We start from the raw sequence: 23,464 nt of genomic DNA on the forward strand, positions 1-23,464 counted from the left end.
CAACAGACTGGTGTCTCCATAAAAAACACCAAAGCAACGAGCCAGTCCCGTTACCCCAGGGCCACACGCTTAAAGGCCCATTCCCACTGGGCCAGATATCAGATAAAAAAATCTCTTTCTCCAGATATTTTTACATTCAAAGTGGATGGTAGATACAGATAAAAAAAATATCGGCCACAGATAAAAGTATCTGTGGCAAATATCTGTGGTAAATATTTTTGTTATCTGTATATCTACCATCCACTTTGAATGTAAAATATCTGGAGAAAGAGATTTTTTTATCTGTTATCTGGCCCAGTGGGAATGGGCCTTTAAAGACAGGCTAAACAGAATAGAGGTAGGCCACTGTTTCCTCTGCTTTGTTCCCCGCAAGGCACAGAAGGCCCTTCCCCCACTTTTTCTGCCAGCCGATCAGAAAAAAACACGAAAAAAGACTAAACTACTATATACACGAATAAAACAAAGTTCCTCAAAACATGCCCAGCTTGGCCACCTTGATAGTCTCTTATCAGCGCACCTGTGTAATTCTGCGTATTCACCATGAGATGGTGACAACTCAGCCATTCACTTGTGTAGTCGCTGACGTCACTCGTTTGCGACACCTAGCCTAGCTCGGCTGTGTTTAGCCATTAGCTTACTATGCCTAACTCTAACCCTAACCTTAACCTCTGTAAAACTATGCCTAACCCTAACCCTAACCTCCGTGGCGTGAGGCACTATCATTCTTGCCGACGCTACGTTGTCGTTCTCATTGTTGTGGATCAAAGCGACCGCTTGTTCCGCCGCACGACGAGCGCTCCTGTTCTCAATTTCACTGAAACTCAAAAAAACAAAAACAAAACTGTGACATACGTATATATACAGTATATATACAGTATATATATATATATATATATACTGCCCTGAATTGTCTTCCAGGGAGTGTGTGTGCACCTACGGTGCCGGAGATTAACTGGTAACAGACAGACGGACAAACACACACACATTTTAACAATGCATTCATGTCCACATACAAGGACACAAATATTAAAGATACAGTTATGGCCCATTCACAAAATCAAGGCATACAGTAAGCCCATTCCTCAGTACCTTAACTTAACCTTAACCACAGTCGACCTAACTCTAACCCTAACAGATATGTACAGTATGTGCAAACCTTAGTCCGGCCTAATCCTATGAAACTCCTCCGATTCTATGCCTTCCCCTCTGAGCTTGTTTGATGTTCAAAGAGCTGTCAGGCCTAGTTTTACAGAGGTTAAGGTTAGGGTTAGAGTTATTAGTAAGCTAATGTCATAAAATTGTGCCGACTGCTCCACAGCCTGATCTTAAATTTCATTATCTAACTGTTTTGTTAGTCCTTTAAAAGCTGTTATCTAGTGATAGTGTTGAGGGCACAAAGGCCAAATACCAGGGCAGGAGGGTAAATCAATGGTTTTAAGGACTGCACTGACTGAAGTATGGGACACACGAATCATATGAGCATTTACAGATTAGTAAAAATCAAGCAGGGCCTTGGAAAGTTAGGGCCTGGTTTTGATGCCTGGGGATCTCCATATATCGGCATAAGGGCCTGTTAGGTACCCTAACAGGGCATCATCTGGGGATGCCCAATCCACCTATCTCCCCGACTCGCTCCCGGGTCAGAGTTCAGAGTTTTAATGAATGTAGAATTTTGGCAAGATGTAAATTGCTATAAAATAATTAGCTAACTTCATTTAATTGACCACGTTTAAAAAAACAAAAGTATGACAAATATTTTGACATATTTTGATTGGCAGGACATTGTTATAACGATCATTAGACCCAGAGCAATAACCCATCTATCTCCCCGATGGCCTCTTCATTCAAATTGCAGTTTTAATGAATGTAGAATTTTGTTCAAGATGTAATTTGCTATAAATTAGCTAACTTCACTTAATTGACCACGTCAATGTTGGCACAGGTGCCAACATTCCTATTGTGGAATATATTTCCACGCAGATGGATACTCTGTAAAGAGTATCTATCTATGTTTATTGTTTATTTTACAGAAGCATTGTTGCTGTATTCAGCCAAACACCATGCAACCATGAATATATTCATATAAATACGATTTACATGAACAATGTAAGCAGTTTTCTTTCTTCCAAAAAAAACAAAAAACTCTCACAAGACAAGAAGTAAATAGAAACTCAGGAAAACATCAGGAACTAAAGAAGTCTGTCAACTCAACAATATAAATGTTCGTTGCAATCTGCATAGCAGAACAGCACTCTGGCAACAGAGCATTGGAGAAAATGTGATGCCCAGGGCATTCTTTAGGTTTACAGTTTAAAGGAGTAGTTCACCCCAAAATGACTTTTTTTCTATTGATTAGTCACGCCATGGAGACTAGAGTTCAATAATATTTTTAGTTTTTTGTCGCATTCCTAAGACAAAAATGTGATAACAATACATTTACCAATCGCAGAAGACTGCCTCTTTGGCAGCACCCATCCCAGAAATTGCCTTGGATGAAAGCACTTTCAGACTGAATAATGCAATTCAGGCTAGTGTCAGGCTAGCTTCAGTTAGGAATGAAAGCTAAATTTATCCTCCTCACAAATTGAAAGAATTAACCCCATATTTTCCCAAATGTACTGGCGGAGCCACTCATTTTTTTTCCTAAGAAAAATAAAGGACATCCAGTCTGTATGAGAGGGAGAGACAGGTGATTTCCAATAAATCAAAAGCCGTTTCCCAGCCAATAGGGTGAGAAAAGCCAGAACATTTTTCTTTATGATAGATAGACCATAAATTCAAGCTTAAAGTTGGTACGTGTACCACTTTACATAGAATAAAGGCATGTCTTGCCCTGACAGAAGACCCATAAATCTCCCCTCAAATCCCCTCTGGTATTGTCTCACTCAGAGGTGTGTGTGTGTGTGTGTGTGTGTGTGTGTGTGTGTGTGTGTGTGTGTGTGTGTGTGTGTGTGTGTGTGTGTGTGTGTGTGTGTGTGTGTGTGTGTGTGTGTGTGTGTGTGTGTGTGTGTGTGTGTGTGTGTGTGTGTGTGTGTGTGTGTGTGTGTGTGTGTGTGTGTGCGTGCGTGCGCGCGCGCGCGCGCGCGTGCACTGAAATAACGAAGAGTATATTTTTAAATCAAGTGATTATGGTATTATTATGATATTACTTCAAACTGCATGACCTTTCCATTATGATGCACCTGTGCTGAAAATATTGATATATAGATAGTCATCTTGTCTCAGTGAGAAATACAACATTATTTGTCAAAATATTGACTGTGTGATCCCTATTTTCGAACAGATTATATTACATAGGCCCAGATACAGTATAGGCAGCATACTGTACATGTGTCTCGTAACAAGCAATGCGCGCATGTGCAAGCGTGTGGGTGTGTCTTCAAACAAGTAGGCCTAAAACTACAATTATTTTCTGATGCAGACCTTCTGGTCAAAATGTGTTATTGTGTGTGTGTGTGTGTGTGTGTGTGTGTGTGTGTGTGTGTGTGTGTGTGTGTGTGTGTGTGTGTGTGTGTGTGTGTGTGTGTGTGTGTGTGTGTGTGTGTGTGTGTGTGTGTGCAAATCGTTAAGCAAACAAAGTAGTAGAGACGGCTGCGACGGCGGCAGGTTTATCTATCGAGCGCTGATCATATCCGGTTACCTTTGTCATCTGCCGTAGCCGTCCAAAGCTTAAATAGCCTATTCTAAAACTGGGATGGAATGGAATCACTGACTCGTGTAATTTGCTGTTTTCTGAAATTCCCTTTCACTTTATTTGTGTTTTTGTGTGTAACTCCACACACCTCACCACAACGCACTGATGAATCCTCCGATTCTATGCCTTCCCCTCTGAGCTGGTTTGATGTTCAAAGAGCGGTCAAGAGCTCTAAATTCATGATCTAAATGTTTTGTTAGTCCTTTAAAAGCTGTTATCTCCTCGACAGGCCTGGGATTTCGTCACTTCATGGGCAAGGCAAACATTTTGATAAAAGTAAAATTATAAGATAAAACACATGAAATAATAAAATTAAAAAACACATAAAAGTCACATAAAAGTCCATAAAAGCAGCAGTAAAAAATAGCTGTCAGCAAGGAGATAAAATAATGCAAGTTAAAATAAAGTAAGATAATAAAAATTACATTAAAACCCATGAAGCAGATAAAAGCAGCAGTGAAATCAGCAGGAGAGTGTTGAGGGCACAAAGGCCAAATACCAGGGCAGGAGGGTACTGATAAATCAATGGTTTTAAGGACTGCACTGACTGAAGTATGGGACACACCAATCATATGAGCATTTACAGATTAGTAAAAATGTTATTTTCATCCGAAATGAATTGTGAGTAGTATTTCTTAATTATTAATAATATAATAATTAATTTGATTAGTCTTAATGTATATGTCATACAACAAGTTTGTATTCATATATCATAATCTCTCTCTCTCCCTCTCTGTCTTCACTCTTGTCACTTGGCTTCCGCTGCGTCCTAGGCATGCGTGTGCTCAGCTGTGCTGTGCACATGCATGCATGCATGTACTGTATTTACTGAAAACTCAGAGAAAGCTTGGGATAAGACAACAAATACAATACGTATACATTATTTTGATCCTGTGTTACAAATAATTGTTTAAAGGTTTTTTCTTTGTCTGCCTATTGTACAGCTTTCAGTTGTTGCGAAGTGAATAACTAGCTAATAATAGCTTATAATTCCCAGGGGGTCCCCAGCAAAAATAGTTTCTTTAGCATTAGATCAGTTTAACCACTTGGCTATTTGAAAATGTAGCTGGCGTGTTCTGATATTTGAATTTGGATTGGAGCTAATATTAACAAATACGGGCATTCCCAGATATGTCCTTAATATTGATGACATTGGGACAGGGATCTCCATATATAGCCATAAAACTATGTTAATTAGTAAAGCCAAGCAGGGCCTGGTTTTGATGCCTGGGGATCTCCATATAGGCGGCATAAGGGCCTGTTAGGTACCCTAACAGGACATCATCTGGGAATGCCCATACTGTATCCACCTAGTGTCAGGCTAGCTTCAGTTAGGAATGAAAGCTAAATTTATCCTCCACACAAATTTTCCTGTCTAAGAAAATTAAAGGACATCCAGTCTGTATGAGAGGGAGAAACAGGTGATTTCCAATAAATCAAAAGCCGTTTCCTAGCCAATAGGGTGAGAAAAGCCAGATCATTTTTGTTAATGATAGACCATAAATTCTAAACAACCAATCTTAAAATTAGTACGGTGTACCACTTTACACAGAATAAAGGCATGTCTTGCCCAGACAGAAGACCCATAAATCTCCCCCAAAAAACCCTCTGGTATTGTCTCTCTCGTGTGTGTGTGTGTGTGTGTGTGTGTGTGTGTGTGTGTGTGTGTGTGTGTGTGTGTGTGTACTGAAATAACGAAGAGTATATTTTAAATCAAGTGATTATTGTGACCTTTCCATTATGATACTCCCCTCCTGAAAATATTGATATATCCCTGCAAGACCCGTATTTCTACTTGCCAAAACATTTAAAAAAAATCACATGGTGTTGTAGGGGTCCTAATCACAGGAAAATGTAATGTTTAAAAAATAATGTTTTTGTATGGTTGTATAGCCATAAATCATAACCCCCTACCACCACCTGGATCAATTCACTTTAATAGTCTCTTATCAGCGCACCTGTGTAGTTCTGCGTATTCACCATGAGATGGCGACAACAGCCATTCACTAGTGTCACTCGTTTGCGACATCTCTTTCGTTGTTTATCTTATATAATACTATATCTTATATATTACTATGCCTAACTCTAACCCTAACCCTAACCTTAACCTCAGTAAAACTATGCCTAACCCTAACCCTAACCCTAACCCTAACCTCCGTGGGGTGAGGCGCTATCATTCCTGCCGACGCTACGTTGTCGTTGTCTTTGTTGTGGATCAAAGCGACCGCTTGTTCCGCCCCTTGCCGCACGACGAGCACTCCTGTTCTCGATTTCACTGAAACAAAAAAAAAAACGTGACATATAGATGGTCATCTTGTCTCCGTGAGAAATACAACATTATTTGTCAAAATATTAACACTGTGATCACTAGTATCACTATTCACTATTATAGTGTGTGTGTGTGTGTGTGTGTGTGTGTGTGTGTGTGTGTGTGTGTGTGTGCGTGTGCGTGTGCGTGTCCGTGCGCGTACCTCCATTATTTATTGAAGTGCCTTAGATGTATTTAGTACTGGAACAGCTGGAATAATTCCCTTTCTGTTGCTAAATAATAAAACCTTGTCAAAGGTTCAGTAGTTGTATCCGTACAGTAGCAGCCACTCAGTAATACAGAATTTACGTTTCTACTACCGCAAATCGTTAAGCAAACAAAGTAGTAGAGACGGCTGCGACGGCGGCAGGTTTATCTATCGAGCGCTGATCATTTCCGGTTACCTTTGTCATCTGCCGTAGCCGTCCAAAGCTTAAATAGCCTCTTCTAAAACTGGGATGGAATGGAATCACTGACTCGTGTAATTTGCTGTTTTCTGAAATTCCCTTTCGCTTTTTGAGTGTTTTTGTCTGTAACTCCACTGCCAGTGAGGGACAAAATCAATGTTTTTAAACTCCAACCCCCATCCCCTATACCCACCTCACCACAACGCACTGATGCCTCACTCACCCACGACAATGCACACACATTACCACATTATGTACTAAACCACTCCACACACTGGAGTGGTTTGTGCAGGTTCATGCCCAGACACGGCAGTGTTCCGCTAAGCTGTGTATTTACACACCTCTGGATAGGTCTACTAAGCTCATATAACGATTTGCATGGCAGTAAATCATGCAAGCCAGTAAGATGTGGGTCTAGCACTTATACTGTTGCTATGTCATGGGATGCATTTTATATAGTTTTAATGCATTGTGTATTTTATGTATGTTTTATTGTTTTATACTGACTGACTGCCTGTGTGCCAAAGACACATTTCCATTTTATGCAAAATTTGATGGACAATAAAGTTTTCTTATCGTATCTTATTTTACCAGACCTGGGCATTGTGTGGCCCGGGGGCCGTATGCAGCCCTTTGGTTCACTCTGACAGGCCCTTGTAGGGTTAATGGCAAATTACAAAATAAACACAAATTTTACCTCATGCATGGACTAAAGCTGCATTCCTTTTATTTTGAAGTTTTTTATTCACATACAGTACACACTGTATGGACGCAATGCGTACATCAGCACATGTGTGTGATCATTGGATCGTTGTCTCAATAACATGCAGGTGGTCAGACTGGTCACACGTCAAGACGACCTGCCTTACCTTACCCATCAAAAATGGATAAAGTGGCAAAAAAAAAGAAAAGTTGATGCCGAATGCTGGGTTTTCAACAAAAATTGGACTGTTAAGTATTTATTTACTGAAGTCAGAGGTAAAGCCATGTGTTCAGTTTGCGGGGAGCACATCTTGCAGGGAGCACTGCCTTTTGGCCCGGCCCTCCACAATATTTTCTGTTGTTCTTACGGCCCCATGGAAAATATTATTGCCCACCCCTGACTTATACTGTCCATAAGATTTCTTCTGCTGAAATTGTTCCACCGTTATTTATTGTAAAGAGCCTGGTACTGCTCCGTAACGTTGGTGGTTTTGATTGTGGATTTGTTCTGGATTGTAACGACCCTGGTGCTGGTCCATTGTTTTTCTTGTTTTCATTTGTGGATTTGTTCTAGACTGTAACGACCCTGGTACTGTTCCATCATTTGGGTGGTTTTAATTTGTGGTTTTGAAAACTGTTGCGCAATCTGGGGAAGCAGCCAATGGGTTAATGAGAGAAAGCCTCCGGGAATATTGTGAACCACTTTATAGACAATGGTCCCAGGTACAATTATGAGCGCATGCACGTGTGCCAGCCCGCGTGCGTGCACACACACACACACACACACACACACACACACACACACACACACACATTACACACATACAGACACACGTTCACTACACACACACACACACACACACACACACACACTATCTCTGCCAATAAAGTGCTTTCGTGTAGACAGGTACATCCTACAATTTCAGTGGTGGAAAAAGTACTGTCATTTTTTTGCTTAAAGATGGGGGACACACGCAGTAAAAGTTAAACGTCGGTGCATGACTCCACCACTTTAAGTAAAAGTATCAATACCACAAATTAGAATAGAGTTCTCTAATTCTGCCCGAACCCGAACCTACCCCACCGACATTTTCGGGCTGGGTAGGGCCTAAAATGTATATAAGGCTGATAGGGTGTGGTTAATATTTTTTGTAATAATAATCCAAATCTACTTGTAACTAAAAATTTCAAATAAATATAGTGGAGTAAAAGTACAATATTTGGATTCGAGATGTAGCGAGGTAGAAGTAGAAGTATTGGAAATTGGAAACACTGAAGTTAAAGGAGTAGTTCACCACTTTTCAACCTGTCTTCATATAATAGGTCCTCACTAATGTTCATAATAAAATAGCACAATTTCTTTCTATTCAGTCTGGGTCTCATAGGAGAGCTGTCAAATCCTTCTACCGGTGACATCATCGTTTGACAAAAAAAATTAAATAATATTTTTTATTATCACGAGAACAATGGCTTCCACTTTAACATTGCAACTTTTTCAGGAATAGAAAGCCTGCAGTTTCTATTAGCTTGCATTTCCCATTGATGATGTCACCGGTAGAAGGATTTAACCCACCCACAGCTCTCCTATGAGACCCAAACTGAGTAGAAAAAAATTGTGATATTTTATCATGAACATTAGTGAGGACCTATTATAAGATAGGTTGAAAAGTGGTGGAGTGCCCCTTTAAGTATAAATACAATATAAGTACAGTACTTAAGTAAAAGTTACTTTATACCTCTGTACAATTCCACACACACTTTTACCAGTGTCCCTGCTGTTCTAGAACAATATGTTGTCCTTGGACAATAGGTAAATGTTTCTTCTGCTTATTTCCCTTTTATATTTTTAGATCGGATGGATCAGACAGGTTGTAAATAAACCTCTGTCTAATCCATCTCAAACCAGGAGGTCATTCCAGTCCAATGCAACCAATGTGTGCAACCAACTAAGTGCTACTGTGTCAAACTTTGCAACTTTTTATTTATTTTTAATAATAATACATATAATCTTTCAGTGGAATATTTTTCACAATAAGTATCAGATCTCTCATTGGGTTGACTCCAGCTAAGGCACCAGGGAGTTGCTTGTTGAGACTACTGAACCTCCTATTAGCCATACAAACCTGAAACCTGTCTAATCCCTTTGAGAGTTCAAAAATATAAATGGATCGTTTAACTTGAACTGATCAAGCATTATGATAAGGTATTGAAAAGGTTTCTTTAACCGTTAAAGAAACCGATTCCAACCTACCTTATCATAATGCTTGATCTGATCATAATGCTCTGTTGAGTGAAGTACTTACTTGGCAAAAATCTTATTTTTTTGAGCTTCACTGAGCACACATCAACATTTCTATTTTAGAGTGACTTGACTGAGTCAATCTCACTATCTACAAATGTAACCAATAATGTGTCACGCCTCATGATGAATGTGTTTAAAGGGATAGTCCATCCCCAAAATGCCTTTTTTTCTATCGATTACTCACTCCATGAGGACTTGAATTCATGGATATCTTTTTCTTTTTGTCGTTTCCTAAGCCAATAATTTGAGGAGACGCCTTGTGTCTCCATAGGGAACAAAGCAGGCTCTTTGTGTCTCCATAGGGAACCACTGCATGCTGGTCATCACCCCTATTGGCTTAGGAATACGACAAAAACCAAACAATATCCATGAATTCAAGTTTCCATGGGGTCAGTAATCCATAGAAAAAAAGTAATTTTTTGAGTGAACTATCCCTTTAACCCACTAAATGAAATGATCCACAGGTTACCAATCCTCCAGGGGGGGACATTCAGCTTCATCACGCCGACCTTGGCCATCCTTGCTCTTCCCAAGTGGCAGTGTCCAGACCCCGGGGAGCCTGGGGCCCCCGTAATGGTGTCCATGGAGCTGGAGAACGGAACCAGCTCCCCCATGCAGATTAGCTCTGACGAGGTGTGGATGTCACGGATGCGTGAGGTAGCTCATATTCTCACCTTTTCCTTCCATTGCTTAGGTAATGTAAAGTTACAGTCATGGATATTTTTTATACTTTTTTTTATTTTGATGTAATTATAGGCCACAGTATGTAACATGCAATAAAAAAATGCAATAATGTATCTCTTTTCTTGCCACCTAAAGATCCAGGGAGCCATCTTGATTTCGTCTCTGCTCCAGATTGTCCTGGGCTTATCTGGACTAGTGGGCTTGGTACTAAAGTTTATCGGGCCTCTAGCCATCGCTCCCACCATCAACCTCATTGGACTCTCATTGTTCATCGAGGCTGGGAAGAAGTCTGGAGCCCACTGGGGAATAGCAGCCCTGTGAGTGGAAAGTGCAAGTTCATTGCAGTGTCTTTAGTACAAGCTACCTCACTGTAAGCTTGAAAGAATTAAATGTTAAGGGCATTTTAGTAAATGATCTTCATATAAAAATCTACTTAAAACATTCAGTTCAAAAGTGATTTACTAAACCCTGAAAACGACAAACTGTATAACCAAGAGCCTCCATGGCGTCCACTACACTATGACTAATGAGGCACCCACCATACAGATTTCCCACGAACACCTAGATCTAGGCTACTTGATAAAATACAAGCTATACAGATCTGGTCTAGATTATTCCTTGACATCCTAAGCTCCAACAGTGACTCATAATGCTGCAGTTAACCAATGTACAATACATACTGCATTTCAGCAGTAGCGTGATATGAGCTGGAGCTCATTATAGCCTTGAGCAACTGAAACGGAAAACTAAATCGATGGGAGCTAGATATGAACAGTGGAAAACCCCACCATACTGTACATCAAGGCTGATATCGCACAGACATCCTGCAAGAAGATAACATGACAAAATGCAGGCTTGAATGACTAGATCATGCCTAGACAAAATTATAAAATGATATACCATCTACAGCACATATGTCAAAGTCAAGGCCCGGGGGCCAGATCCGGCCCGCGAATGAATAGGCTCTATGCACATACGCCATTTTGTTCTACTTCCGGGTGTCTTTTGACTGCCTTCACAGGTGTTACTGATGATACTAATCAAGGCTCTGTTTGATTTATTCATTCAACCTTTATTTAATTTCTCGAAAAGATCAATTGAGGGAGATCCTCATTTACAATGATGCCGAGATTACAAACAGAATTAATACAGATAGAAAAACAGTGTTGACAACTATTAGTTAAAACAGTTATAGAATTAATACGAAAAGAAAAACAGTGTTGATAACAATCAGTTAAAACAGTTACATACTTGTAAAGCACGGTTATTAAGTAAACTCTTGAAATGACCTACAGATGCTAGGGTACTCATCTTAAAATCTTGTTGCAAGAGATTCCAAGAATCAGGTGCACTAACGCTAAAGGCAGTTTTTCCCAGTTCCGAATTAACAAAGGGGACCTTAAGGACCAGCCAATCGCTGGAGCGAGTTTGAATATAACTAGGTTTCTCACATAGCATGGAAGAGATGTATGGTGGCAGTTTTCCAACCAGGCCTTTATAAATGAAGAGATGCCAATGATAGTTGCACCTCTCTATTGCACAGTGGGTCTTGTAGGAGAGTGTTTCCAGTGAGCCAACATGCACAATATCAGCACCCTGACTCTGTTTGACCAGAATGGAACAGACCCTTCATTAGTATCATCGGTAACACCTGTGAAGGAAGTCGAAAGACACCCGGAAGTAGAACAAAATGGCGTATATGCATAGAGCCTATCGTCTATGGCCCCCGGGATGATATTTAATTACTATTGGAACCAGGTCGCAGCCACACGCAAAACAGTGCAACGCAACATGCTAAATGTACAGATAAGGCCAGCCAACCACACCACATTTCATGCTTTCCTTAGACAGACAGCTGAAGCCAACCAATCACAAACCAAAAAGGGAAATTTGGTTTTAGAATGGAGGATGTAAAACAGCGCTTTCATGTGTTGTGTATGCAGCCGTGACTCGTGCTGTCCTCCACATTGTCACATCGAAGCAAAGCAACACAAGCAACGCTGTACAATTCAATGAGAAGAAAGTAATCTCCCCATCAAAATAAATAAACTCTGCATGCTTACAACGTATTGCCGCGATCCGTGACAGACACATTGTGAGTTTTAAATAAACATTGAACCAGTTCGGCCCTCGACTTGTAGCAAATTTAGTTTTTTTGGCCCTCTGTGTATTTGACTTTGACATCCCTGATCTACAGTATGTAGCCAAGCCACACTTTAAGCCGCTTATACTTAAGACAACCTATATTAAACCTATTATATTAAGCCTTAAATGGTTTCTGTTCTGCCGCCGGGCAATAACCGTGTGAAATCTCTCTTAAATGTCACTAGGAAATGTTGATATTATTATCTTACAGGTCGTTCTAACCCAGCAATTGGTTGAAATAGGCTTTCCAGCCTGCTGAAATGAGCATGATTGACAGCAGATGGTAATAGAAGATTTGGAGACACAGATATTTTCTGAGGTGGTAGGCCTACTTGGTGTAAAAAGGCTGAGAACCACTGCTCTATATCAAGGCTATTTCTGCCGCCACGCAGACCCGTTTTGGATACAATTAGACACACAACCCCACCGAAAACGCCACGTGCACGCGAATTGGCGCGCCTGCATGCGCTCGCCAATGTGTGCATGTGCAAGCGTGGGGCGTCCCCCCACTTCCAAATTTAGCACTACAACATTGCTTATACTGTACAATATAGTATAGTGTACACTCGTACAAACTGTGGAAAGGGTATATGCACAAATATGTACAGTATAGACAACTGTAAATGAACTTGGTGTTGCTGGAGTATTGGTTGAGCGTCACATGACAGTTAGCACGCTGCAGAGTATAGTCACGAGCGGACCCACACTGTTTTGTAGGAACAGTATTTCTAGTTGGAATTGTCCTTCAATCTATAGTATTTATTTTATTATAATTTGTGAGCGGTGGTAAACCGCTCCATAGAGTGGCTGTGCGTGTGTCTGTAGCCTTTTTTCTTTTGCCATAGCAAATGTGTGTGTGTGTAGCATAGCCTGTACATCCTAGACTCAAATCCTAGTCTGAAGACGTTATGCAAGCATGACCACCGCTCACTTCACATTGGGTGTGATTTTTTTTTTAAAGATTTGTTTTGGGGCTTTTATTGATAAGTAGACTGACAGGAAATGAGGGGAGAGATGGGGAGTGACATGCGGCAAAGGTCATCAGGCATCCATGCCTATGTGGCAATGCCCAAGTGGTATGTGCCCGCGGGCACCCCCAATCTATAGTATTTAATCTTCATGATGCTGCTTTCCTGGGAGTTGCCCTCTCGTTTACCTTTGGCCATTAGCCAACTCCAACCCAGCCCACTGGTGAAATTTGTCTTAATTTTCCAATGCTGGTCCTAGATAATGTCTGACTAAACTCATTACATTGAATGAACCTTTGTGGGATTTAAAAGGGTCAGCTCGTCCGGTCACTGCCGCCATGTCTGGATGGTAATCAACCACATCCTTCTTAACCCAGTAGCCTTTCATCACCCAGCACTTTCCCGCCACACAGTCAGCTCAGCCCAAGAAGGGGCACATACTGTAGTAGCAGTAGAAAACTTATTTCTGGAACTAGTTCTGCTCTGTCATATGTGGCAATTCAGGGATAGAGGAATATATGCATATTATTACAGGAATAATATGAGCATGCTGGCTTTAACTTTACACTTTGGCTGCCTGTTTAACTCAGTCTGCCACACACAATGGTCAGGGGTGCACAAGGGCTCCAGCACACCTGCCACCAGACTGCATGGCCAGATTGGCCACACACAGGTTCATCTTAGTGGTCAAGTTTGCTGACAACACGACCACACAGGCCTGATCAATTAAGTGGATGGGACAGTCACAGCATACTGGAGAAAGGTGAAGAACCCACAATGGTGCCAGGAGAACGACCTGGGCCATTGTCAACAAGACCAATGAGTTGATTGTGACTACAGGAACCTGAGCAAAGAGCCCATCCCCATCTACATCAATGCTGCCACAGTGCCTTAAAAATCTATGGATATGAGCTTCCCTCCATCAAAGACATATACGTTGGATGTCATGTTTTCAAAGATTCTAGTCACCCGAACCTCTGGCAGTAGTCTGGCTGCCCTACTGGCAACCACACTAACTAGAAAGATGCAATTCTGGGAAATTGTTTGCCGATTGCCTATTTATTGTCTGGAAAGCCAAATTGTCATGTGAAGCTCGACCAATCCTCAAGCTAGCACCACTCCCCCATTGAACCTAATGGACTTACTCTATAATGGTGACGTCACAGAGAATGCTGCTTCCTGATTGGCTAGAAGTTTATCTAGAAAGAAAGAAAGAATAAATAAAGTAGCACTAGTACTGTAGTGCCCTGTTGGGCAACCACACTAATTATTTGATTGATGACTGGTAGGTAGGTTCATAGGGTTAGGCTTGTGGCTGGTAGAGTTCCTTCAGCAGCCTGCCTGCAGTTCGGAACCTATGTCCCTTTGGGTGGGGTCCATTTTAGTGAGCTGGGGTCGATGGTTTTGTTGTTATTGCCTCGCTTAGTCTCCTTGGCCTTCCACTCATCAATCAGGTCCTGTCTCTTCAATACCAGGTGCTTTCCCTTCCAGTACTTGAGCATTTGAAGAGACTGCAGGGTGCTGACGATGTCCACTGGATTGACCGTGGTTTCCTGACTTATCTCTTTGATGGAGATCTCCTTGCCATCGAAATTATACATGTATCTGAGCAGCACTTCCTTCCAGTAGCTACGGTAGCTGATGAGGCCAAGGTCAGACAGAGGCCTCTCTGGAGAGCCAACCTTCTCCTCAACTTTGGACAGCAGATAGCTGAAGTCGATGAGCATCTTGCCATAGCCTTGCCTCATGTACTGTGGCATGGTCAAGATACAGGACACATTATAGTTGAGGAAAGAGTTCTTCTCCTTGGAGAAGTATCCCACTAGATGACAGCCGGTGTTGTCTGCCTCTGTCATGACATAGAAGAGGAAAGGTTCTATGTCGTAGTACAGTGTCTTGTGGTCCAGTAAGAGCCTGGCAAGCAGACACAGGTGTTGGCAGTATATCTTATCCTTTTTACCGTCGACCTCAAACACAGATATGGCTCCCTTTCTGTAGACCTCATCTCCAGGTGGATGTTTCCATACACACTTGACCATGTGTCTCCTGAGGATGGTCTGGCTCTTCATGTATTTGAGGCAGAACTCACAGACATAGAGAAGGCCCAGGCACGCATACTCCTCCGGGTAGGGAGAGTGGTACCAGGTGTCCAGCTCGTAACGGCCGAACAGAATGGTCTTGATCATGTTACTGCCCTCTGTGATCTGACCCTGGATACGCAGCTTCTCCAGGTCCTCAGAAGCGCGGGCCTGGGCTTTCCTGAAGAGCTCCAGGTCATATTCACTGGTGATGTTCTCCAACAGAGGTTCTTTGGTGTTGCCGTGCGTCTGGTGGTGCCCCGTGTTCTTCTCCTTCTGCTCCGTTTGCAGGCCAGAGATTCTCCCCTTCTGCATCTCAGTAACCTGCTCTTTGTATCTGCTCTGCTTTGATGTGGGGGTCTGGTGTAGAGTGGCGTGGCGTGTGTCGCCCTCATCCTGTCCCTTCATGTCCTCTTCCTGTTTCTCACGGCTGACAGCTTTCACCTTGCATTCGTCTGCAGAGAGGTTGTGGTAAAGAGGGCATCCGGATACAGAAAAATGACTTTCATGTTTCCCTGTGAGGTGACCGAGGGAGTTAAACCCCGGCATGGGGCATTTCATGTTGAAGTTGTAGGTCTCGTGGCAGCGGCGGCGCTTAGGGCGATGGGAGTGGTCCTTGTCCGAGTCCCTGCTGGCTGCGTCTTTGGCCTGGATCTCATCATGAGAGGCATTGGGACTGGAGATGTCCAGCTCAGACCCTGAGGAAGGGGCGTTCCCTGGATGCAGAATAAATGTATTAGAAATAGTATTTTATCGTTATTCGAGAAACTGATTTGACAATATATATAAATAAAAACGCGAATGATCCCAAAGGTTTGACATATTTACAGTACATCTATCAACTTGAATGAATTGATAGTGTGGAAGTCCTCTCCGCCCATCACAAATATGTGATGGCTTCCACCACAACGCCCGCTGTGATGATGAGGTAATGATGAGGTGATGCTGTTACAACGCGTTGCGTAATGCAGGTGTCGTGGCTCCTTTGCCTTATTGCAAAGCTGATTTGAAAGGGGGAGATGTTGAACGGAATCCCCCGCTTAACCTTCTGTAATGTTTTCAACAAAAGGTTCGAGTTGAGGCACCCTTCTCGGAACAACGTTGTGTTTAATGGTACAGACACAACTGTCAACATGTTCTGAAACTAAATTACTGTACATACTTCAACACAAATGATGATTATGGGGCTCTTAAGCCGTGACATCATTTTGTAGTCAGGTGCCAAGCAGATTTATTGTCAATATGGGCAGTGCTGTCACTGCTGTGTCCCTCGCTATTTCAACAGATCCGAGACAAAAATAAAGACTAAAGTATAATTCTACCACTTTCCTGTCAACAAGAGAAGAGAAATTAGCTTATAGTAAAAAGATTCACGGGCGCTGGTGCCTCTTGGCACCAACATTTCTCCTCCGCCTACAAAATGATGTCAGACTTAAAGGTGATACACCATGAAATTTCACTTTTCCTATTTTAAAACCTTTTTTGGGGGTCCCACTAGCACCTTCTATCCTCACAAAGTCCCATTTCTGACCTTTGTGTCTTTCTCTGGTTTTGAGAAGGCGAAGGTTAAAAGTATCCCACGGGTTCTCAAAACAGGCTATCCAGATTTTCTGCCGATTGTGACGTCATCTGCCGATTGAGAGAGGCTCTCTATTCAGGAGTGGTAATTTAGCCTCAAACCTTTTGAAAAACGTTTTTGGGACATAAACAATATGACACAAATACTTTTTAAATGCATGGTGTATCACCTTTAAGAGGCCCATATGGATTTATTCCCTCCAGCAAATACAAGCCCATGCGAAACCTTTGGAGGCTTGAATGACAATATGTACAGTAGTAGGGAGGTGGAATCCCCCGCTGGTATGGCAGCGGTGAGCCTCTTCGTTAGGCAGGAGTTCACAGGGAATGTGAAGGCAAAACAAAACAAAAAATCACACCCAATGTGAAGTGAGCGGTGGTCGTGCTTGCATAACGTCTTCAGACTAGGATTTGAGTCTAGGATGTACAGGCTATGCTACACACACACGTTTTGCTATGGCAAAATGCTGAGGAAAACGGCTACAGACATACGACATATGACATCACTAGACAAACATGATGCTACGTATAGGGCTGGGGCGGTATCGACATTTTGTTACCGCGATTACCGTCTTCCCATTTACCGCCGGTACTGCGGTAATTACAGCACCCCCGTATCTATTAATTAAGGTTCGGCAATAAGCCAAAATATTGCAATCATCTTCCCAAAAGTCGCCTCTCCACAGCCTGACTGCCCGAGTTATACTTCTCCGTACAGCACAGCGGGTCTGGCTTTGAAAGGAGCAGATCTACAAGCTCACAACACATCGCATCCGCGACGCATTCTGAGCTTTTTAGATCTGGGCACTGTCGGGTTACCATAGTAACGTAGGCTAGCTACTTGGGCTTTTCAGACACAAACAGCTGTGTGTGAACAAACCAGAAGAGGACGGGTAGTCAGATCATGTACAGTGATTCTGTAAACTCACGTCACGTCTCAACTCTCAAATCGCAGTGATTGAGTGCTGCTATATACAGGTTTTAGTTACAAGACTTGACAGAGAAGGTTATAAAATCGCCGACGCGCTGCCGGACGGGGCACAATGCACGACGCGGTGGAAAAAGTAAAATAGTTTCATTTTCGGTTTTAGTCCACGCGGCCCGCGCTCCGCCAGTAATCGGTATGAATAAAAAAGAAACTGCTACAACACAAGGTATGTATTAACATCCTTGTGTCGTGTGGATCACAGAAAGTTTACGCTGCTCTGTACTCCTCTACAAGGCTTCTGCATAGAGTTATAAGGGGCTGCTGCCTGCCCAGGCTTTGCAGGTCTGTGTCTCCGTCACTCTCCGAGTGACGTATGTGGCTTCCAAACATGTGGTACACGGCCCAGAGCAGAGCGGCATGGAGCGCATGCAGTCCTCGCTTCTCCCCTGTTTTAAAACTCGCTTGTTTTCCAATAAAAAAATAGACTTTTTTTTTTCTTTTTTTACCGCGGTAAGCACACTGACACCGCGGTAGACCTCGGTATACCGCAGTACGGCGGTACGGCGGTTACCGTCCCCAACCTTAGCTACGTACACACATTCTGCTTTGGCAAAACGCTGAGGAAAAAGGCTACAGACACGCGCACAGCCACTCTATGGAGCAGTTTACCACCGCTCAAAAAGAAAGAATGCAATTCTGGGAAGTTGCGAGTTTGGTTGCCTATTTATTATCTGGAAAGCCAAATTGTCATGTGAGGATTGACCTATTTATAGTCCAGTAAATTTCCTATTTATAGTCTGGACAGTTAAACTAGACAGAGAGACTTATACTCTGGATAGCCAGAATGTCATATGAAGCTTGAACTATTTATAGTCTGGATTGTTTATCTTGAAAGAAAGAAAATAGAGAGAATGCAATTCTGGGAAATTGCAAGTGTGGTTGCCTATTTTTTGTCCGGATAGCTAGATTGTCATGAGAAGCTTGACCAATCCTCAAGCTAGCACCACTCCCCCATTGAACTCAATTGACTGATGTCACCGAGAATGCTGCTTCCTGATTGGCTAAATGTTATCCAGAACATTAAAGCTACTTCCTGATTGGCTATGTTTACGCAATGTTTGTGTTCCGGTCTAGAACAGGTTGCCATATATTGGCAACCACACTAATAATGAAAGAAAAGAACTAATAAACTAGATAAATGCAATTCTGGGAAATTGCGAGTGTGGTTGCTTATTTAAAGACTGGAAAGCCAAAATGTCATGTGAAGCTCCACCAATCCTCAAGCTTTCACCACTCCTCCATTGACCTCAATGGAGTTTTTGCATTTTCCTATTTATTATCTGGATTGTTTATCTAGAAGAAAATAATAAAGCTTCACTAGAACTATAATGTGTTGCCCCTGTTGGGCGACTACACTAATAAACACAAATACTGACTGTTCCAGTGTCACCAAGACAAAAATGTGATTGTGAAAACAGTGATTCTGGTTTTATTTTTTTAATCTCTCTTTTTTTTCTTTTTTTACAGGACAGTGTGCCTGATCCTTCTGTTCTCCCAGTATCTCAGTAAAGTAAATGTTCCAATGATCGCTTACAAGGACAAGAAGTGGAAGGTCTTCCAGTATCCCCTGTTCAAGCTCTTCTCGGTGAGTCACTCTCAAGCTTAAGTAAAACCTGCGAGCGCAACGTCTAAAATTGGTCTAACACAGGTCTAGATTTGCACGTTTTTTTAGACGTCTAAACTTAGACTAGACGTTGATTAGACATCTAATAGATGTTTAAACTTCTATTAGACATCTAATCAATGTCTAATCTAAGTTTAGACTTCTAAAAAACGTGCAAATCTAGACCTGTGTTAGACCAATTTTAGATGTTGCACTCGTTGGTTGATTTATTCGCTGTCGTGTGACACATTGTGAGCTTGCAGATCTGTTGTTTTCTGTTGAATATCGTTGAACGAAGGAGTATCATTTAAGCAATATACAACATTACATGGCAATGTACAGCACATGGCAATGACGTTGTTGTCCCCCGCTGAAAATAACTGATTTGAAAGCAATCAGATTCTGATTGAAGAAGTGTTTTTTGGGACTGGGAAACATTTTCTTTATTTTGACCACATTTAATTGTTTCCTATTGTCATGCCAAGGTTTGTGCATAGTGCATACTGTAGACATGGAAGAAACAAGGTAGCCTACATAAAGTGTATTATACAAGCAGGTGCAAATCCATCCATCCATCCATCCATTGCTAACCTGGTGAGTAGCTAACCTGCCGACGCTGGTGAATGCTAACCTAGTGAGTAGCTAAATTGGGGACGCTGGTGAATGCTAAGGGAGCAATCGTTTTTTATGAACAGCACCCCCTGGAGGAAAATAGGGGAGGGTCATGCCATTTTAATTTCAGTCCTAGGGAGAGTCTGCTGATTTCACTTTGAATTCAAGGGAGGGTCATACAATTTTTTATTAAAAATCACACCCGTGTGAACTGAGCGGTGGTCGTGGAGGCTGCGCAACAGCAAAACAAATATATAATAATATATTTGTTTTGGTATTGCAGTTGATGCTCAGGGCAGACTAGACTCAACAGCACCTCTCTGGTCACCAGGGGTACTTAGGCTACATACGGACCCACATACATAGACGGCTACATACGGACCCACATACATAGACGGATACACACACGGCCACGCTATGGAGACGGTGTGACCACCGCTCAAAAATAGTCAGATAACACTGCCAGGCAACTATTCATGTAACATTAAGTTAACGATCGCTCATTGAAAATGCGCATTTGACCCAGATTTGACCATAGGCAATCAACAGCACAAAATGAATGGCAGCTGTTGAATGGCAAGCCTTCTCTGTCTTGTGCACTTACGTCAACTGTTTTATCTGTAACCTAGATGTTAAATAACCTGTTCTCATCCTGTGAGAACTTGTCACCTTTTTTGTGACGTCCACGTTGACTTTTACACTAGCAGCAGTAGGCTACTCACTGTGTGTTACTTTAGTTTGGAGGGTGTGTTAGTTTATATTAGGAAAAGTGTTTTTGGCATGAAGTGCAGCTGGGATCTCAATGCATTATATTAGCCTATTCATTATTGTTCATTGCTGTTGCCACCCGCAAAAAAACCCCAAAAAACAGAACTTGCTTCTCTGTTCTGACCTTGCCACTGGTTAGGAATAACTATAAGTTTAGGTTTTAGGCATAATTTTACTGTGGTAAATGTCATGTTGTGGGGGAGGGTCAATCTTTTTTTGTTTAATGCTTAGGGAGGGTCATTGATTTTTTTCCCCCCAGTTGAGAGGGAGGGTCATGGCATTTTATATCAGGGCTTATACATTTTCTCCAGTAGTACCCCTCAATATAAAACGACCCCTCTCTAACCTGGTGAATGTTATCCAGGTCTAACCAACGGGAGGTCTAACCAATGCTCAGTCCCCCACTTTTAGTGCCTACAGTATGTGCAGGATAGAGGAATACTCGGGCCAGTAACAGCCGGCTGCCTCTCTACTCAGGAGGAGGAATATCACCTTGTACTGTACTACATTTCAATTGTATTGACTATACTTATACAGTTCTCCATTTTTGTCTAATAAAATAATCAATAATCAATCATCTTACTTGTCAGGATGTGTGATAGCTGCTAGCTAGCTGCAGAGGAACGTAGGCCCATACAAAAGCCAGCAAGCGTCACAATAACAATGAATGAAAGTACAGAACCTGGAAAAACAAAATCTCCCGCCACAAACATGGCTCCACCCCCACAAACACATAATACCGGTTGCAAGGTAAGATTATGACATGAATATAAGAGAATCACTTATGCTGTAACAATAACTGCTGTATATCAGCATAACTGACAGCTAAACAATGAAATAATATGAGGCATAGGAACAACATAGCACCACCATTACTGATTCTCTAAGGTAAAAGTATTCAAATTACGTGACACCTTGATGCCTGTAAATGACACCTTGATGCCTGTAAATGGATGTTATGGATGTACAGCGCACTATAATAAAGTGGAGCAGTAAAGCCACCTCACCCATGCTGCATAGGATGGATTAAGTTGGCCATGGGCTACACTTTTGTGTAAGCCTTCCCAACCAAGAGGGAAATGTATTATGTAGATTGGCTGCCGATGTTCGTGTGTCATGTGTAGCGGTTCATCGTCAGTAGCTTCTGCCAGCGGCATATCTTTTTCAATATTTCCCGATCGTGTTGTTCTATCAGCTTCAGTCATTTTAATTTCACTGATCAGCTCATGACTTCTAAATTCCAACATGTGTTCCATTTCAATACGCCAACTACACACCATGACCTGAGGCTGACACCTGGTGCATTAGTAAACCAAACAGCATGGGAAATATAGATATGTTTTCAAACAAACCCACACGGAATTCATTTATTTTTATGCAAAATAAGTGAACAAATACATACTTTCTTTGAACAGGTATTTTTATCAAGTTAATATTTTATTAAGTACTGAAGTTATATTTTGAGGAGGGACAATTTGGTGCCCATGTGAGTTTGCCCCTGGGCTTAAGCCTAGGCATGCATCAATACGCCCGTCGCCCATGCCCAAACTGTAAGGTGTGACTTGAACAAATCAGAGTGGAAGTTAACAGCCTGGCCACACACGTGTGGTTTGGCATGAGCCCAAACAAGTGGTTCTATAGGTAATGAAAGAAGTGGCACTGCTAAAGCATTCCTTCATGAAAAACACGCTTAACCTTCTGTCATGTTTTCAACAAAAGGTTCACGTTGAGCCACCCTTCTCGGATTAACGTTGTGTTTAATGGTACAGAAACAACTGTCAACATGTTCTGAAACTAAATTACTGTACATACTTCAACACAAATGATGACGATTATATGGATTTATTCCCTCCAGCAAATACAAGCCCATGCGAAACCTTTGGAGGCTTGAATGATAACATGTACACAGTAGGTGAGGTGGTTGTTCAGCAGACAGGACCTGTGTCTAAGCGCCTCAGGTATTAATATCTGTCATCAAAATGACAGTTATAATATAACTGCTATATTATAGCAAAGTGGACCACTTGAACACCCATACTGTAACCCACCCATATTTGTACCTCAGAGCTTACACATACAGTACAGTCTTCTGTAACCATGCTGGAATGACTAAGAATCATCTCATTTCAGTGAATGATGTCCCTTGCTCAATTCAATGGTGCTGAACGAGTTTCTTTTATTATTATTTTTTTTATATTAGAAAACTATAACTTGTCCTAGTGACACAAACTATAACAAAACTATAGCCAAAGAGGCTCCACTTAACATATCTTTTGGAGTCAGGCAGACCAAATATGGGGTTATTATAATAGACCATCATATGATGATGGGTGACAAGTAACGTTTGAAAATGTTTCCCACACATTTCCCTTCAGCTGTCTGTTCAGTGCATCAGCCTTTCTGTTCTACAGCCAGGAAAACTTGGACAATCTAAAAGCACACGCAAGCCTCATTTCAACACAAGCTGTGCACATTTCTACAGTATATCAACAACAACAACCCCAGGAACAACGACGACTATAGGCTCAACCACAATGTGCAGTGAACAGATAATAACGGAAAGTGCAATCATTTTAAAAGCGGCATCAAAAACGGGCACATTTCAAACTGTAAGCTTTCAAACTGAA

The 23,464-nt window shown here is 41.8% G+C and overlaps 2 protein-coding genes across 2 annotated transcripts in view; one reads left to right on the plus strand and one right to left on the minus strand.

Annotated features, from left to right (window-relative positions):
• LOC308294450 (solute carrier family 23 member 1) overlaps positions 1-23,464 on the plus strand; it is a gene marked incomplete at both ends in the record, with an annotated part of 111,257 nt that overhangs the window by 40,395 nt on the left and 47,398 nt on the right. The window contains 3 exons of the mRNA XM_080737183.1: positions 9,878-10,070; positions 10,233-10,414; positions 19,322-19,439. Coding sequence (XP_080593309.1) covers positions 9,878-10,070; positions 10,233-10,414; positions 19,322-19,439 — 493 coding nt within the window. The remainder of the gene's footprint in view (positions 1-9,877; positions 10,071-10,232; positions 10,415-19,321; positions 19,440-23,464) is intronic.
• Positions 14,566-17,634, minus strand: LOC308293611 (histone acetyltransferase KAT7-like; the record flags this gene model as incomplete). The annotated part of the gene is made up of 2 exons (XM_080736204.1): positions 14,566-16,004; positions 17,628-17,634. The coding sequence occupies 2 exons, from the start codon at positions 17,632-17,634 to the stop codon at positions 14,566-14,568; spliced, it is 1,446 nt and encodes a 481-aa protein (XP_080592330.1).

This window comes from Nannobrachium achirus, assembly GCF_963921795.1.
Source record: "Nannobrachium achirus genome assembly, chromosome: 11".
Taxonomy (NCBI): Eukaryota; Metazoa; Chordata; class Actinopteri; order Myctophiformes; family Myctophidae; genus Nannobrachium; species Nannobrachium achirus.